Source organism: Helianthus annuus, chromosome 2, assembly GCF_002127325.2.
Source record: "Helianthus annuus cultivar XRQ/B chromosome 2, HanXRQr2.0-SUNRISE, whole genome shotgun sequence".
Taxonomy (NCBI): domain Eukaryota; kingdom Viridiplantae; phylum Streptophyta; class Magnoliopsida; order Asterales; family Asteraceae; genus Helianthus; species Helianthus annuus.
Genome location: NC_035434.2, coordinates 25,770,213 through 25,788,365, shown reverse-complemented (window position 1 = coordinate 25,788,365; position 18,153 = coordinate 25,770,213). Strand labels below are relative to the sequence as shown.

The window sequence follows — 18,153 nt, the reverse complement described above, 5'->3', positions numbered from 1 at the left end:
CAAAATTCAAAAGCAAGAGGAGAACATGATCTGAAAAGAGGAGCAGAGGGAAAGAAGAGAAAAGGGAAAGGTGGGTGACCAGGCTTTTGGCTTCACATGACAGAGACAGAGGGTGTTTTTTTTTTACTGTGTTAATTAGGTTTTATAAAAAAAAACAAAAAAAACAGAAAATGACACATAGGATTAGGAGAAGGGAGAAGTTGACACATAGGAAAGAGATAAGGGAGAGGGCTTGAGAGGTTGACATGTGTTTAGGGGGAATGTGGGGGTGCCAAGTGGCAAAACCTAGTTCTTTTATTAGAGATAGAGATGACAATTAATTACAACTTTAAGAACTTTGCTACATTTAGTCCCTCGAGTTTCATGCACTATTTTTAAACAACCCTAAACTTTAATCAATTGGGTCATTCAATTTATAAAATAGAGATAGTCGCCTTGGCCCATTCACAGAAAATAGCGGTAAGTTTTATCTCGGTCACTGGCATCCTACTCTGCTCAACTGGCTGGTCATTTTCATATTACTCATTTCCGCTCCATTTGCATCCGGACCTGGCCAAAACACCAAATAATGTAATATAGTACTAAAACTAAATAAAAATAAACAAAACCTATACAATAATTATACAATTTACAGGGGACAAATATGTGTATTTTACCCCACATCAGCTGTCTACATTTTACCCTCCTCAGACCCTACCTTAGCTTTACTATTGATGGGATTTACTGAGTATGATGATATTAGAACGGTGACTTTCTTGTATTAGGCTACCGCATATCCCAAATTGGAGAGAAAGCCCCGTTGACCCACTCTGGCCAGACTATGTTGTTTTAACCAAGCCTACACTGGCTTCAGAGTTTGGCTTGGGTGTTCCCCCGCGAAACTATACGGCCTACTACAACTTGATAACCGTTGTGCCACAACAAGAGCTGAACACTCCCTGGCGTAAAACACAGTGGGACGAAAACCCGAGTAGGCTCAGCTTGACTTTATCCATCATTGCCTAATCCATCAAAGTGACACAAGTAGGGATTGAACTTAGGTCTCCATTAGTGAACCCAAGCCTCCCTACCACTAGACCACAAATGGTAGATAAACACACAAGTCCATGGCTTTATAGCCTAGTGACATCTTGTAGTGGGATAAGACTTTGGGACCAATAGGTCCTGGGTTCGATTCCCACAAGAGGGTTTTTCCCCATATTTATTGGGTTTCCTCCTAAATTGGTGTATAGGCATTATGTCTAGTGGAGATGGATATGATCGGTTGGTTCCGCTGGTGGCACGATAATACTCCAGTGGTCCGTCAGTGAACCAAATTTGTCGTTAAAAAAAAAGATGAACACACAAAATATATAGTTATTGCTTTTTTAGGGTGAGGTTCGGTTACAAAGTCCATTTTTCCTACAAATTGTACAAAGTCATAAAACACCACAATTTTAGCTATAAAAAAAAACACTCAAAACCCACCAATAACATAGTGAAGATCACTAAAACACAATATCCAAACCCTAACAATCCTTAGAAACTTCAAACACACTATCGTACAACTATGAATATAAAATACAACATGATAATCAAAATAAAACACACTAATGTTAGTCATTCGATAATCAAAGTCTTATCATCAAAAACACAACACAAAACCCACAAATATGGTGTTTAGTAATCTCCACTATGTTATTTGTAGGTTTTGAGTGTGTTTTATAGTTGACATTATGGTGTTTTATAACTTTTTACACTTTGTATGAAAAATGGATTTTGTAGCCAACTCCCACCCACTTTTTTAATCAAAAAAATATAATGTTTCATACTTTCAATGAGCGTTTTGTTTGATTGAAATGTTATTGACTATTAAGGTCATCCGTAATAGGGGGTTATATGGCGTCATATTGGGCTATAACGCCCCCCTGACGCCTTGGAACACCGCCCTGCCCGGCGTTATGAGGGGGGTTATGTGGTTAGCCGTGATATCTATAATGGGAAGAAGGGGGTTATTGTTTTTATTTCTCTCTCTGTCTCTCTCTCTCACACACACACAGACACGCACGCGCGCACGCACACACACATACATGTTATATAACCCCTTTCCGCTACACACTCAAGTTATATAACTCCCCTTCTATTACATATTTTGCCACTTATCACATAACTCCTTACTGGGCTTGACCACTACTTATTGACTAATAAACAGAATGCAAGAAAAAAAACTACTTACTTACCTTTTAATAAAACAGATTATATATCAAACATGTGAACATAAAAATAATGTGTTTTAAGTACCAAACAAGTTCGCTTCTAAATCAATACACCAAATAATAGCTAAATTATAGTCTCCACTCGCTTCTGCAGCTTTAAACTCGCTCGGTTGCAAAATAGACTATGATCAAGGTGCACCTGTCAATCCCGGAAAGAGTTCTGACATCTTATTGAATAAATCCATGACCTGAAACAAATATTATGAATATATGATTTTCAACCATAACATTAAGTGGATGTTTGGATATGCGTTTACAAGATGACTTGAAGTTAGAATAATCAAATATTAATATTTGGATGACTGGATTCTGCGCGTTGTGGCGCGTCGCAAACATCGAATGAATTAGCCCAAACGTTATGTGATGCGTTAATCATATGAAAACGTGCGTTTCGACGTATTCGATTGAACTCAATGTAACCTATATAAGCATTGCGATTGGATCAAAACATAAAGTAAATCAAATTTAGAGCGTGCAATCATAACATATTATATGTGACCTGACTCATACAGCATGTAATGGAAAAGTTGACACGTATAATTAAAAGAGATTAATCAGAGCTTTTGAAAAAAAAAAGGGAAAAAAGAAACCACAATTTGACTCCACTCGATTCGAAACGAATTTTTCGAAACATTCATAAAAGAAGCACGAAAACATATTATATTTGACCTGACTCGTTTCCCAAAAAAGTTTACGTCGAAACGTACACCAACTCGAATTTATACCGAAACGTACATAAAAATATGCACGTAAAAATGTTTTTTTAAACGAAAACATATTATATTTGATCAGACTCATTTCCAGAAAAAGTTTACGTCAAAACGTAGAGCAAATCGAATTCATATCAAGACGTACATAAAAATATGCACGTAAAAATAGTTCTATTTTTTAAGTAAAGGAGGTATAGGGGTAAACTCGAAACAAATTATTAGTAAAACACTTAATAGGTTAAATACGTTTGTAAAATCGTGCCAAGTAGCACCAATGCCAACACTGCCAGCGACCACCAACATCAGAAGAGCTCGTAAAAATAAAACAAATAAAAAAGGAATAAATAACACCAAACGAAAAACAAACGTAAAATTGTTGAACCACGCCCGCCAATTGCGGCATGTTAATGCGAAAAAATTAGACCGTAACGTAGAAAAGAATAACTAAGTCGATCTAGGACCCGCGCGTTGCGATAAACTTGTCAAACGGAGAAAAATGACGTGTTGCGACGGGCCTATCAAAAGGGAAAAAATAATCGAAAAAACGTTGAACCCCACACGCACGTTGCGGCGTGTTGACTCGCAAATTTAGAACGAAACGTAAAACGAAAAACTTATGAAAGATAGAAATATGATGGACTAAAGTTGAACATAAAAAAGTGTTTGTGTTAAATTCCAAAAGATGAAAAACTTTGGGTTAAAAGTAAAAAAATTATAGGGGTTAAAATGTAAAAGATAAAAAACTTTTGGGTTAAAAGTAAAAACTTAATTTTTTATTTTTTATTTTTGAAAAAACACTCTATGCATTGGATACAACAATATGAAGCAACAAGATGTTGCTAATAATTAATTATATTTATTTATAAGATTAATAAAAAAAAACTAACTAGCCTACTATAATTAAAAAAAATGCAAATGCTCTACATAAAAGGGAGCAATGGAGTTTTTTGGGGTTTACTTACCTCCTTGTCATTTTGGTACTTGATGATGCTCGTATTCAAATAACACTGCAAACATAACATCAGCGTTATTCCTCACAGGGGCGGAACCAGGGGGGTCAAGAGGGTCCGTTGACTCTTCGGTCACCGGAACTTTTTGAAATTTTATTTATAAATTTTGAGTTTTTGAAGAACAAACTTAGAGATGGACCCTCTAATTTGAACCAGTATAGAATATAAGCTTATGATGACCCCCTAACTAAATCGTTCTGGTTCCGCCACTGATTCCTCAACAAAAAATTATATATAAAAAAAAAGGAACACCCAAAAGAGTGCATGTGCATGTGCATGTGAGAACATACATCCATGATGGCTTCTAGAACTTTAGGGTTTTCAACTCTAGCCATAATGTGCACGTGCATACATACATCCAACAAGGCTGCTTGAACTCTAGGGTTTTCAAATGCCATTATAATATCCGGGTTTGCCGAGATTTTAGAAGTAACTTCTTCTGTAGTCAGCCCCACTTTTTCTTCAACAAGAATCACAAAAAGGGTATATGATATGAATACACATCATTCTTACAATAATATTAATATTCCATGCATACATGTGAAATGTGAAAACCCATAACCAAATTATTGTGAAAAATTACCAAATTGTTCCTTGACCTTAGGACTGTTAGGATCAAAATTTTTCAATGAGTCCATCATCCAGTTGTGCCATTCAGGGCTTTCCTTCTTGTCATTCCTGAATAAAATACGAAAAAAACCGATAAATATTAATATATTATATATTTAGAAAACACAAATTAATGTTAGAAGTTAGAACGATAAACTTGAAGCCGAATTATGAGAAACTTACACTATATCCTGCACTACTTGACAGTATCTGTTGTGGTTTGATCAACCGATAATTGATTAGCCAAAGCAAATAGTTAGAAAACTAGAGAGAATTTAAGATAGGAATTTGGATCAATTTGTTTTTTACATATTTCACTAATGAAACCCAAGCTTTTTAAAAGAGAGTAAAATGCCAAAATGGTCTTGAGTTTAGGCCACTTTTACCACTTCAGTCCAAAAATGAAACTTTTTGTATCTGGTCCTTGAGGTTTCATTTTTGTTGTTTTTTTCATCCAATTGTCAATCCGGATTAGAATTTTCTGTTAACTTCTCCTTTTCTTGTCGTTTTCCTCATTTGGTTAAAATATATTATGGCATAAAATGACAATTAGACCATTCATTTAAACGAGGAAAACAACAAAAAGGGAGAAGTTAACTGGAAATTTTAACCCAGTTTGTCAATTGGATGAAAATAGCAATAAAAATGAAACCTCAAGGACCCAGATACAAAAGGTTTCATTTTTTGACTAAAGTGACAAAAGTAGCCTGAACTCACAAACCATTTTAGCATTTTACTCTTAAAAGGATAACAAGAAAACATAAACTACCCACTATTCCTTTTATTTTTTTATTTTTTTGAACGGCAAAGAATCTCACATGTAAACCCACCCTGCTCAGGGACGAGTTACAAAGTCTAAAATGAAAATAAAATGGAAATAATTGAAAATCACTCCAACTTGCATTCATGTAGTGCACGTAACAATGTAGGTGCATACCTTTCTTTTCCAAACAAAGCTATGTACATATCATGTTTGTGTTGAAGCAGCCCTGTTTAGCATATTAGCAAGAAGTGTTGATCTTTAAAACAAAGGATAAAAATATTTATATCAAAGAATTTATTGTGTGAGATACTGACATTTAAAAGAGGTAGGGTTCCTCATCTCTTCAGGAAGATAACTGGAAATTAACTCATAAGAATATAGATCTTCAATAATCAGTTTACATTGTTAAGTATAAATTTTGATAAAAAAATAAAGAACGTTTTTACTTACGGATAGATCGTTTCTTGTACAGTTGGATCGTGCATCATCTTGTCGAAAGCTTCAACAGACATACCGTTAATTTTTGTACCTGTCGCAATATTAAGTATGATTATATTATATTAATTTTCTACTTAAAATAAATTACAATAATAATACACAATTAGATAAATTAAAGTAGAAAAGAACTATACTTAATATAAGTATAGAATATCAAAGTTCTAACTTCTGAGTTACCTGTGGATGAAGGCCCCTCAGATGGACTATCCATCAGCTTAAAAGCACTATCCATCAGCTTAAAAGCAGATCCATTTTCAGAAGCCTTCATTTCAAATTACAAAAAAAAAAAAAAAAAAAAAAAAAAAAAGATCATTCTTTATATAACATTAGATATCATTTTTACCACTAAATTCTCACTTGATTTGTGAATTCAGAATCCTTTGGAGATTCAGCCTCTGGAGATTCTTCAAGCTTTTCAAAACTTGTTTTCAGCGTTTCCTCAGGAGACACATCGACAAAAGCTGTAATAGAAGGATTTTAAATTCTGTTAGAAAGTATAAAAATTGGCGTCGCAATTATCCTAATATTTGGCAGCAAAAAAAAAAAAAATCTGCTTCTACTTTTAAATGCACCAAATAAACACATTGTTTTCGGCTCTTAATCTTTTAACTCTAAAAATATTTCAACGATTATTACAATTTAGATACCAGATTTCTTTGGCTCTTTGGTTGATTCATTGTCATCTTTAGACTCTGTGGGCTTTGTTTTAGTTGGAGGTACATCTACGGTCGCTGCTGATGTGGCAGATGAGCCTTGAGAGGTTTCAGATTTGTTCGCTATCATGGTCATTGCGTATTTCTGAAATTTCAATTACATAAAAAAAAAAAAAAAAAAACCTTGAAACATCATATGAGACATCATCATGCAACATTTGCAAATATAAGATAATAGAAGGTTTCTGTGTAGGATGATGTGTACCTTTAAGTATGAAGCGGCCTACGATTAAAGATACAAGATTAGTAAAACATAAAAGTATATATTATAACTTAACAAATTTATAGTTGAAAGAAAGAAAGTGCTAGTAAAGTATCATATGCTTACTCACCGATGAAAAAACAGGCGAAAGTGCGACACCAACTCCGACCCAGAACAGAATAGAACCCCTACAAGCGCAAACACATTACACAACCAAAAGTCAACAACACAACTTCATATTAGGAAAGTAAGAATAACTGAATTAGGAAATTGCGAAGGGACGCGTAATTACGCTTGTGAAGATGAATGTTGACCGCTGGAAGATGAGATTCTTGCAAAACAATCCTTTGCATCTATACAAATTAAATCTTGATTCAAAGCAAGCAAATATAAAGTCTCATACAGTATGTTCATAGGAATTTCAAAAAATTCATAAACAGTTATATATTTTGAAGTTTTATATGAGCTGAAGGGCATTTGTTTACATTTTAGGATACTTGAGGGGCACTTCTAAAAATTGTAAGACAACTTGAGGACCACCATCTTGGGTACTCAAACAATATAAATATTAATTTTTGACTTTTTCATTTGGTCCACTACTTTTACTATTTATATTACTAACTACATTGTTACTGATAATTCTTATATACCATTGACAAAATTGACTAATTTGCTGATAACTCTTAAATATAATTCATAAAATTGCCTATTTACATTCTGATATAAAAAATACAATTGATAAATTGCCTAATTTGCTGATAATTCTTATATACATTTTGTAATGACCATTGTAAATACCAAATATCTCGTGTAAGAGAAGCTCACACATAGTCTTTAGGGACTTAAGCGTCACACGCTTTTATCACCAAGCACCCGGCTCATTTGAACCGGCAAATTTAGCTCGGTTTGGACCGTTCAGTTTTGGCAGCTGTGAATCCAACCGCTCTCTCCTAAATCAAAACAATCCAACCGATTTAGCTCGGTCTGGACAATTGGTTTATAGTGGTTTTTCAACACCATAAGACTATGCGTAGTGGGCCCGAAAGCCCTACCAACTCACCCAGAAAGGGCGACAAACATCATCACGTGCGCACCAATAAGAGGAACCAATGGAGGGTTCGCCAACCCCTTATCGGGTATTATCCCATATTTAACATTTGCTTGACACGTTACCCGAGGGCAGTGACGCCAACCCCTTATCAGGTTTTGTTGTTACAACCTAGTTTAGTTAAAGCCTACGTGGCAGTGACGTCACAATCGGTTTTTTTGCACGATTTTTCAAAATCATCTATATTTGAAATAAAATAGAAAGAAAGGATCGTTTTCAAGTTCATAAACACTACAAAACCGGATTAAAATATAAAAAACATATATATATATACCATTTAATTTGTTGACTGCTAGTGGGGTTGAAATTGAAGATTTGGACTTGTAGATTGCACCGCTTCTTTTGGGGATTTTGAAGGAGCAAAACAAGGGTTTGTTGGAGATTGTAGCATTCGTTCGAGGGGTGGTTGTAAACCCTAAAACTAGTTTTTGAGAAGACGCACTAAGGGCTAGATTATCCATCATATTCTCGATCATACGACACAAAAATCTTCACAATATTGTGGGTGATTTAGGGTTTTTATAATGTACGTATAAATGTGTATTAAAAGACCGGAGGTTTTTAGAGGGTTTTGGTTTTATTTTCTTTTTTTGACCTTCTACTTTTTCTTCTTTTCTATTCTAGTCCTTGTTAATATTATTAATACCCAAGATAAGATATGCTTCATACTTTCATCGAGTATTTTGTTAGATTAACGTACAGATTATTAAACATATGAAGATATAAAATAATGTGGTTTAAGTACTAAACATGTTTGCTTCTAAATTAACACACCAAATGATAGCTAAATTACAGTCTCCTAATGCCAAACTCATGTGATCGACTATGGCTAACGGGTTGTGACACATGGCTCGCTTCTGCAGCTTTATACTCACTCGGTTGCAAAACAAGTATACGATCAGGGTGCCCCCGTCACTCCCGGAAAGAGTTCTGATATCTTGTTGAATACATCCATAACCTGAAACATTTAAGACAGACAGAAAGGTGATTTTCAACTATAACATTATAAGTGACTTTCGGTTGGAATAATCAGAATTAAATGTTTTGATAAGTGGATTCTGCTTTGCTTTATGATCGATTTCATATCGGCTGTAGTAAAACTGATTACATGAGGTCAAATAAAATTACCATTTTGCCACTCGTTTAAACCCTATTTATGAGACTTCTACAGTTCTACTCTTATTTCGTTAAGTTTATTACAATTTGCCAAACGCTTAAACGTCTAGTATTGTAATTCATATCCAGGGTTTTAGATATAGTGAATGCATAAAATATTTATATAAAGTTTTATAAAATAAATTTATTAATTCATATATAAATAACTGTATATGTTTTTGTTATGGACTGAAACCATTGCAAGATAGTATGTAGTTAATATCCTGATATATCAGTGATATATCGGTTATCGGTCCCCTGCCGAGATATCTGTACAAAATATCGGTCAGAATATCGGTACCGATAATATCAACGATATTGACCGATATTTGACGATATTGGACCGAGATTTGACCAATATATCACCGATTTTCCCGATATGAGTACTTTTCTTCTTAGTTCTACTAGCTGTCTTTTTTCTTATTGTTGCTATTAGTGTTTTAAGTCTTAATTGTTAGTTGTTATTGTTAAATGTTAGTGTTTTTAAGTCTTAGTAAGTTCCTACTTACTACAGTAGAAACTCTATAAAATAGTACACTTGGGACACCAAAATTTATTAATTAAAAGAGTTATTAATTAATCGATAAATTAATAATTATTAATTTATATATTAATTAATATTTTATTAATTTATAGTAGAATACTTAGTTTACAAACACCTTTCAAGCTTCCACTTAATTATTGTATACAATGGAGCCCCTTCGCGAAACGAAGCTATTAAAGCGGCAATCACATTGAACAATTTCTTGTTGAGCTATGAGAAAACAACACCAGAAGTTCTTACCATGCTAAGGAAAATTAGAGACGAGATTCAAGGGGAAATTGATTTCAACAAAAAACAAAAGACAATTGAGTCATTTTTCAAGAAACCTTAATAAATCATTCAAGTAATATGCTATATATAAGGAATTATTAATTTATATTTTATATGGGGTCTAAAGAAATTATCAAAAATGTATTATCTTATAATTTTAGCGAATTATTAATTTAGCACCCTATCCCCGAGTCGGGACCGGCAAAAAATATTATCTTAAAGAGTTTATTAAATAATCGAGTATTAATTTATCGAGTTTCTACAATTGTTAATGTTTTGCAAGTTGCAAAAGGTTAATTTGTTAATGGTAGGAGAGTATACTGAATTGTTAGTGTTAAATTGCTATATATATAAATTTAGCATGATATTAAAATTACCGATATCCTACCGCGATAACCGATATCTCAAATATCGGTCCTTGACTGATATCCGATATTTTACCGCATTAACTACTTAGGCAAGGTATGGGACTTGTCCCACATCGGTTGTATGGGCAACCAATGTGGGGTTTATATACCAAATGGGCTCTCTCACCCACCAGGCTAGTCTTTTGATTTGAGTTCTCTCGTTTGGTATGTAACATTGGTATTAGAGCCAGAACTCGAAGTGGTGGCCTGGAGAGAACTAGCAGTGACCAACAAGGCTCGGAGCGGTGGCCTGGAAAGAGCCAGCCCTGACCAACGAGGACGTTGGCCCTTAAGGAGGGTCGATTGTTATAAGGTATGGGACTTGTCCGACATTGGTTGTATGGGCAACTGGCGTGGGGTTTATATACCAAATGGGCTCTCTCACCCACCAGAGTAGTCTTTTGAGTTGTTTGTTTGGTATTTGACAGTTTTAAACTTATTAAACTATAAAATAACTATATTAGTAATTTAAGAATTAATAAACTTTTCACAAGTTTCCTCCCAAAATTCCAAAATAACCTCCTTAATTTCCCTCCACTTCTCATTTTTAAATTTCTTAATTTTTAAAACAAACAACTATACTTATTTATATGATATAATAACTAAGAGTTTATTATAATTAATAATTTGGGCTTACCTCCTTGTCATTTTGGTACTTGATGATGCTCATAGGGTTCTGAGAACACTGCAAACATAACATCGATGTTATTCCTCAACAAATTTAAAAAAAAAAAAAAAAGCCAAAAGAGTGCATGCGCATGCGAGAACATACATCCATGATGGCTGCTTGAACTCTAGGGTTTTGAAACGCCATAGCAACTTCAGGATTCGCCATGATTTTAGATATAACTTCTTCTGGAGTTAGCCCGATTTGATCTTCAACAATAATCACAAAAAGGGTATGAATACACATCATCTTACAATAATATCAATATCCATACATGTGAATAGTATATGTAGCAAGCGCAAAAACATTATAAACACCATTAGATGTTTCTTAAGCTTATCCAACCCGACCCATATCTAAATGTTACTTATTCTTGATAAATAAGTAATACCGGTGAAATGGAAAGGTGAAAACCCATAACCAAATTATTGTGAAAAATTACCAAATTGCTCCTTGACCTCAGGACTGTTAAGATCAAAATTTTTCAATGAGTCCATCATACGGTTGTCCCATTCAGGGCTTCCGCCCATGTTATTCCTGAATAAAATAGGAAAATCAGATAAATATTATATTTAAAAATAAAGTACACGGATGGTCCCTGTGGTTACCAAAATTTTGTATTTGGTCCCTAGTTTTTTTCAAAAGTACATGGATGGTCCTTGTGGTTTGCACTTTGTAACACATTTAGTCCTTAACTTGGACTTACGAAAAACTTTAGATTTGTTGGCTGGGGACTAAATGCCTTACAAATTGCAAACCTCATGGACCATCAGTGTACCTTTGAAAAGTTAGGGACCAAATCCAAAGTTTTGGTAAACCACAGGGACAAATTATTGTTACAACGATACATATTGAGGTTAAATGAGAAACTTACAGCATATCCTGCAGTTGTTGACGGTATTGTGGGTTTTGAAGCATCCCTGAAATAAATTAAAAAAAAAATGCAGCATATTAGCACGATGATGTTTTTAAGTGTTGATTAGCCCCGCTTGCGGTATGCACATATAATGTATATATGTGTCGGGGGGCCAAAAGTGAAAGTGCACTAATTTTAACGTTATTTTACTAATTTCGTGAAAATAACGTTACAAGAGGGGGAATGTTAATCATGCATCATGTGGTGACGTTGATAGCCGGAAGACAAAAGGGTACATGTACTAATCGGCCTTTGTCCCGATTGTTGAGTGTTATGTGCCTTGTGTCCAAGGCTTGATGCAAAACTACTATCGAGTCGGGGGTCTCAATGGAAGCAGTCTCTCTATTCCTATGGGGTAGAGGTAAGGCTGTCTACATCTTACCCTCCTCGACCCTACCTTAGCTTTGCTATTGATGGGATTTACCGAGTATGATGATGATGATGATGATGATGTTTTTAAGTGTTGATCTTCAAAAACGAAGGATAAAAATATTTGTATCATAGAATTTATGGTGTGAGATACTTACATTTGAAAGAGGTAGGGTTCCTCATCTCTTCCGGAAGATAGCTGGAAACAACAAAATTACAACTTATAAGAATTTAGGTCTTCGATACTCAATTTACATTTTTAATTTAACCTAAGAGATAAAAACAATATGGTTAAAAAGGAGGGGTAAATAAGACATTGTTCGGGTGTTTGGCGTTCTTATTATTGTTGTATTCAAACTCAATAAACAGATAACAGTTTTAACGAGAAAGCCCAAACACCCCCAAAGTTTTGTCGCAACTTTTGGCCAAGTAATCACATAATCGTGGTCAAAATCCAAAAAGAAAATTAAATTTCGACTTTTAATCCAAGCACCCCCCTAATTGCTGACAGAGCATTTCAATTTTGACTTACGGATAGACCATCTTTTGTACAGTTGGATCATCCATCATCTTCTCCAAAGCTTCAACAGACATACCGTTACTTTTTGTACCTGTCCCAATATTAAATATAATTAAATTGGCTTTCTACTTAAAATATTAAAATAATACACAATTATATAAATTAAAGTATAGAATATCAGAGTTCTAAGTTACCTGTGGATGAAGCCTCCACAGATGGACTATCCGTTGGCTTAAAAGCAGATCCATTTTCAGAAGACTTCATTTCAAATTTAATAAAAAAAGATCAATCTTTATAAAATCCCTTATATAGAATCAGATATTGACCTGAAACAATTTTTACCGCCAAATTCTTACTTGATTTGCGAATTCCGAATCCTTTTGGGATTCAGTCTCTGTAGATTCTTCAAGCTTTTCAAAACTCGTTTTCAACGTTTCCTCAGGAGACACATCCACGAAAGCTGCAATTAATGGATTTTAAATTCTGTTAGAAAGTATAAAAATTGGAGTCGCGATTATCCTAATATTTGGCAAAAATAATGATTCTACTTCTACTTATTTAGGGTTGAAATAATCGGGTTTGGGAATGCAGGTAAGTAGTTATAAGAAAGATGATTACTGAAATAGATGTAAAATTACGTAACTAGCCTCAGCTTAATCGACTAGTTTTCTGATCATCTGAAAATCATAAACGGGTTCTAATGAGTTACTTTTTTGTTGTTTTTTAATCTCAAAAAAGGGTTCGTTATTTACAATATATATATATATAACAGAAAAAAGTGTCAGCCACAAGGGGTGCGAACGAGCCGAACGGCTCGCAAGCTGCTCTAGATTAGCTCGAAATGAGCCGAGCCTTATCGACCCCGAGCCGAGCTTGGGCCTAAAATAAAGCTTGTTTATTTATCGAGTGCGAGGTCGAGCCTGGCATGTAAAGCTCGTCAGGCTCGTCGAGCCTTAGTGTAATATTAGTGTTTATTAATATTTAATAAAATTACCCCTCATTTATAGTCGTCTAGTAAACGTGCCGAGCCGAGCTTATTTAAACTTGTTTACGAGCCGGTCCCGAACCTAAAAATAAGCTTGCTTAGTAAACGAGCCCGAGCTTCACTTATTGAGCTCGCAAGCCTAAACAAGTCTGTTATTTATATTATTTTTATTTAATATATTAATTAATAGATAATGAACGAGCCGAGCTCAAGCATGAGAAACTACCAACGAGCCAATCTCGAGCCTGGTCAGGGTCGAGATCGGGCTCGGCTTGGCTCATTTGCACCCCTACCACAAGTCAACACAACCCATGTCAACCGGTAAAAAATGAGTCAATCCAAGTATCCAACCCCCCTGGCTCTCTCTTGGTATGTCTACTCATTTTGATGAGCAGATGATAGAAATCATTTAACACCTAAACCCTACAAATAACGCAATGATTATTACAATTTAAATACCGGATTTCTTTGGCTCTTGTGGTGATTCAAAGTTATCTTTAGCTTCCGTCGGTGCAGATATTGCCTCTGTCGGTGTAGGCGTTGCCTCTATTTTAGTCGGAGGTACATCTACAGTCAATGTACGTTGGGAAGCAGGTGCTGATGTGGCAGCTGAGCTTTGTGAAGTGGGCGTCGGAAAAGGAAATGGGGATCCAGGTGGCGAGCCTGGTGACGCCGGTGGTGGAAACGGAAAAGGAGAGCCAGGTGAAAAACCAGCGTTAGCAGATTGGTTGTTTTGTGCGTCCATTTGTCCCATCATGGTCTTGAAAGCTTGTTGCATTGCATATTTCTGGTATTTCAAACATATAACTAAAACTTTAAAACACAATACGAAAGAAAAACTAAATTGCTCGGTTCAATATGGAATTGATATACTATTCCAGTATTAACAAATGAACAAAAAATGACCCCCCCCCCCCCAACCAACCAACCAAACCACATCAAACAGATAACATATAAGCTATGCAGTTAATATCGGTGATGTATCACCGATATATCAATTATCGGGCCCCATGTAAAATATCGGTCAGAATATCGGTACTGGTATTATCAGCGATATTGACCGATATATCACCGAGATTTTCCTGATAACAGTACCTTTCTTCTTAGTTCTACGATTTGTTTCTTCTTATTGCTGCAATTAGTGTTTTAAGTCTTAATGAATTCCGACTTGCTACAACTTAGTGTTTTGCATGTTGCAAAAGGTTACTTTGTTAATGGTAGGAGAGTATACTGAATTGTTAGTGTTAAATTGCTATATATATATAAATCCATCATTATATTAAAATTACCCATATCCCACTGCGATGACCTATATCTCAAATATCGGTCCTTCACCGATATCCGATATTTTACCACATTAATTGAATAGCATATAAGAAAGGAGTCATTCCCATTTAGCACTTGTCACTCATTTGCGACCGCAATACATCACCAGGAAACACTTGCAAATATAAAATAATAGCTTCCAATGGCTAACGTAGTAGTAGTTTTCTCTATAAGAAGATCGTTACCTTTAAGTATGAAGCCGTCTGCAATTAAAGACACGATATAAGTCAAGCATAACCGTAGATGCACCAAATGTATAAAATAGTAAATACATTAATAAAAGTGTAAGCAATGTATTATCATACTCACCCATGAAAACGCTGCCGAAAATGCAACACCTACTCCCACCCAAAACAGAGGAGAACCTCTACAAACAAAACGAAAGGTCGACAAGTCAACTTCACATTCATATATATGTATTAATTTCAAACATAATGAGCAATAGTATACTTATGAAGTTTTAGGTTTCTGCCACTAACTTTTAATTTTTTGTTTTTATTATTTTTAAATTATTATATTATATTAGTGTTAAAATATTTTATTGTAACTACTATATAGCATTTTCTTTTTCCTTAAAACTTTTAAGGTAATACGTTATATAAAATTTTGAGTATGTGATTGCGATATGCTTATTTTTATCTATGTCTAGATTAAAATTTTGCTCAAAACCAATAAAATATGTTTTCGTGTCGTAAGTGGTAGCGAGTGTCGATGTCTTATCGGTATAGTGACGAAACAAACTTATTCCAATAGAACAACTTTCACACCGATATTGAAATTTCGGAGTTGGTACCGGTATTTGTTTTTATGTTTGTTAATCGATGTAAAAGACGTGTCGATGTTTTTTTGGGTATATAAAGACTTTACTTTTTCGGTTTTTATCTGTCACTATAGCAAGTGTCGGTACCATAACGGACCGATACCGATACCAACCAAATTTCTACCGCGTAGCGCGGGGAAATCCCACTAGTTCTATAAAAAAGAAACAAGAATAACTCAAATAAGACATCGGGCATGTATTTACACTTGTGAATATGGGGGTGGCACTGCTATTTGCGGTGTTGCACCAACTGACGATGTATGTTGATCGCTTGAAGATGAAATTCTAGCGAAACAATCCTTCCCCATACTATCTGCTTCTATACACACAGGTAGCAATATACACAAATTAAAGAGTAAATTTCTATTTTTGTCCCTGAGGTTTGTCCATTTTAACTAGTTTAGTCCAAAAATCTAATTTACAACAAAACCATCCCTAAGGTTTGCATTCTTAACGCTTTTCATCCCTAAGGTTTGCATTTCTTAACACTTTTCATCCCTAAGAATTAAATGAAAAAGCACCCCTAGGGATGAAAAGCGTTAAGAAATGCAAACTTCAGGGCTGGATTTGTTATAAATTAGATTTTTGGACTAAACTAGTTAAAATTGATAAACCTCAGGGACGAAAACAGAAATTTACTCCAAATTAAAAATCTTGATTCAAAGAAAGTAAATAATATAAAGTCTCATAATAATTAACATGTCTAAACAAAATAGCACAAGCAGGTTCATTGACTTATAAAGTCAAACGTGGTATGGTAATAAACTGTAATCCAGTTTCCATTCTTTATTATAAATTTATAATTCTAACAAAGTATTGATTTTTAAAGTAAAAAAGGTATAATTCTTGACAACCCAGATAAGCTAATTGGATCTTTTTCAAGATTTATTCATACCCAGTTCCACACATTGACTTTTAGAGTCAAAACTGGTAATAAACAGCACTCCAGTTGCAATTCTTAGTTAAAATTCTCATAAAGTTCCAATCTTTAGACTGAAAAAGTATAAATCTTGACATCCCAAAAACAGTAACTGGATCTTTTCAAGTTCACATGCAGCCAATCCATATACAAAAAAAAAAAAAAAAAAAAAAAGATAAAGAATTACCATTTGATTTGCTGATTGCTCGTGGGGTTGAAATTGAATTTGAATTTGAAGATTTGGAATTGAAGATTACACCACTTCTTTTGGGGATTTTGAAGGAACAAAACAAGGGTTTGTTGGAGATTATAGCATCAGTTCGAGGGTTTGCTGTAAAACCCAAAACTGGTTTTTGAGAAGAAGAATTAAGGGCTAAATTATCCATTAATTGCGGGGTGTTTAAGACAATAGAATACTAAATTAGGTGTGAATTAGGGTTTTTTTTTCTAGTGGTAACAGGTATGAAGAAGCCGGAGCTGAGAAGGGGACTGTGTGTCTGTCTGTATCGACAGAATCAAGATCCTACCTCATAATAATCTAGACGAGAAGTGTTTTAAGAAAAAAGAAAAAAAATTAAAAGTTTTAACCTCTGAGTTCATGTTTCAATGGTTTTAACTTTTAACTACTCAACTTTAAAATCAAAATATTTAATTTCTTATAATCACTTTTCTTAATCTTTTGAGTCTAAATTTTTAACACCATCCATAAAGTTTGTTAATTACAAAGGCATTTTAGTCATTTACACATAAGATATAATAACTCTTTAATGCAGAAAATACGAAAAACAAGTCTTTAATGCATGGTTTTCATATTATATATAAAAATAAATTATATATATAATAAAACACCTACAACCTAACCTGCATAAACTCTCTCTCTCTCTCTTCTCTCTCACTCCTAGACCATCCTACCACAATTACCACCACCGCACCATCACCACCCTCCCCACCATCGCACCACCATCATCCCCACCGTTGCAACAAGATCAACCGGAGGTCCACCGCTGCACCACCACCGTTCGCACCATCATCACCAACCACCACACCACTATAAACCTCCACCGCCACACCACTACCACCACCGCACCATCGAATCTGCAGGTCCACAACCGCACCATCAAAACCATCTCAATTTCACTATTTTATTCACCTTTATTCCATTTTTCAAACCCTAGGTTCCGATTTGGACCCCAAATTGCACCCTACAGGTTCGTTTTTTCTTCAATTTCAGCTCAATTTCACTCTACAGTTGTAATTCATGCGCCTTGTGGTGGATTTTGATGCTTGTGATTAGGTTTTGTGAGCGATTTGTGTGTATCTGAAGAATGTTGGATGTTTTCCTAGGTTTTTTGCGTTTATATGTTGAATTTTGGGAATTATTTGTAAG

General features: G+C 34.7%; 2 protein-coding genes across 4 annotated transcripts; both read right to left on the bottom strand.

Moving 5' to 3' along the window:
* Positions 1-2,220: 2,220 nt before the first annotated feature.
* LOC110912901 (protein TIC 40, chloroplastic) lies at positions 2,221-8,384 on the bottom strand. Of its 2 annotated transcripts, none has more exons than XM_022157731.2 (15): positions 8,143-8,384; positions 7,053-7,113; positions 6,891-6,948; positions 6,764-6,781; positions 6,493-6,643; positions 6,203-6,306; positions 6,023-6,107; positions 5,798-5,876; positions 5,662-5,702; positions 5,522-5,573; positions 4,768-4,794; positions 4,559-4,653; positions 4,266-4,435; positions 3,928-3,972; positions 2,221-2,443 (listed from the first exon to the last, which is right to left on the bottom strand). In XM_022157731.2, the coding sequence occupies exons 1-15, from the start codon at positions 8,342-8,344 to the stop codon at positions 2,384-2,386; spliced, it is 1,248 nt and encodes a 415-aa protein (XP_022013423.1). In that variant the 5' UTR covers positions 8,345-8,384; the 3' UTR covers positions 2,221-2,383. The 2 variants fall into 2 exon arrangements, with proteins under 2 accessions (XP_022013423.1, XP_022013430.1); XM_022157738.2 differs by having other exon boundaries at positions 4,266-4,429.
* Positions 8,385-8,511: 127 nt separating this feature from the next.
* On the bottom strand, positions 8,512-17,315 carry LOC110912892 (protein TIC 40, chloroplastic). 2 transcript variants are annotated; one of them, XM_035979890.1, is made up of 14 exons: positions 16,954-17,315; positions 16,052-16,160; positions 15,337-15,394; positions 15,213-15,230; positions 14,161-14,488; positions 13,073-13,176; positions 12,911-12,974; positions 12,729-12,807; positions 12,355-12,395; positions 11,786-11,831; positions 11,354-11,448; positions 11,017-11,120; positions 10,882-10,929; positions 8,512-8,826 (listed from the first exon to the last, which is right to left on the bottom strand). In XM_035979890.1, the coding sequence occupies exons 1-14, from the start codon at positions 17,150-17,152 to the stop codon at positions 8,767-8,769; spliced, it is 1,353 nt and encodes a 450-aa protein (XP_035835783.1). In that variant the 5' UTR covers positions 17,153-17,315; the 3' UTR covers positions 8,512-8,766. The 2 variants fall into 2 exon arrangements, with proteins under 2 accessions (XP_035835783.1, XP_022013419.1); XM_022157727.2 differs by having other exon boundaries at positions 16,052-16,166; positions 16,954-17,314.
* Between the last annotated feature and the right edge of the window lie 838 nt (positions 17,316-18,153).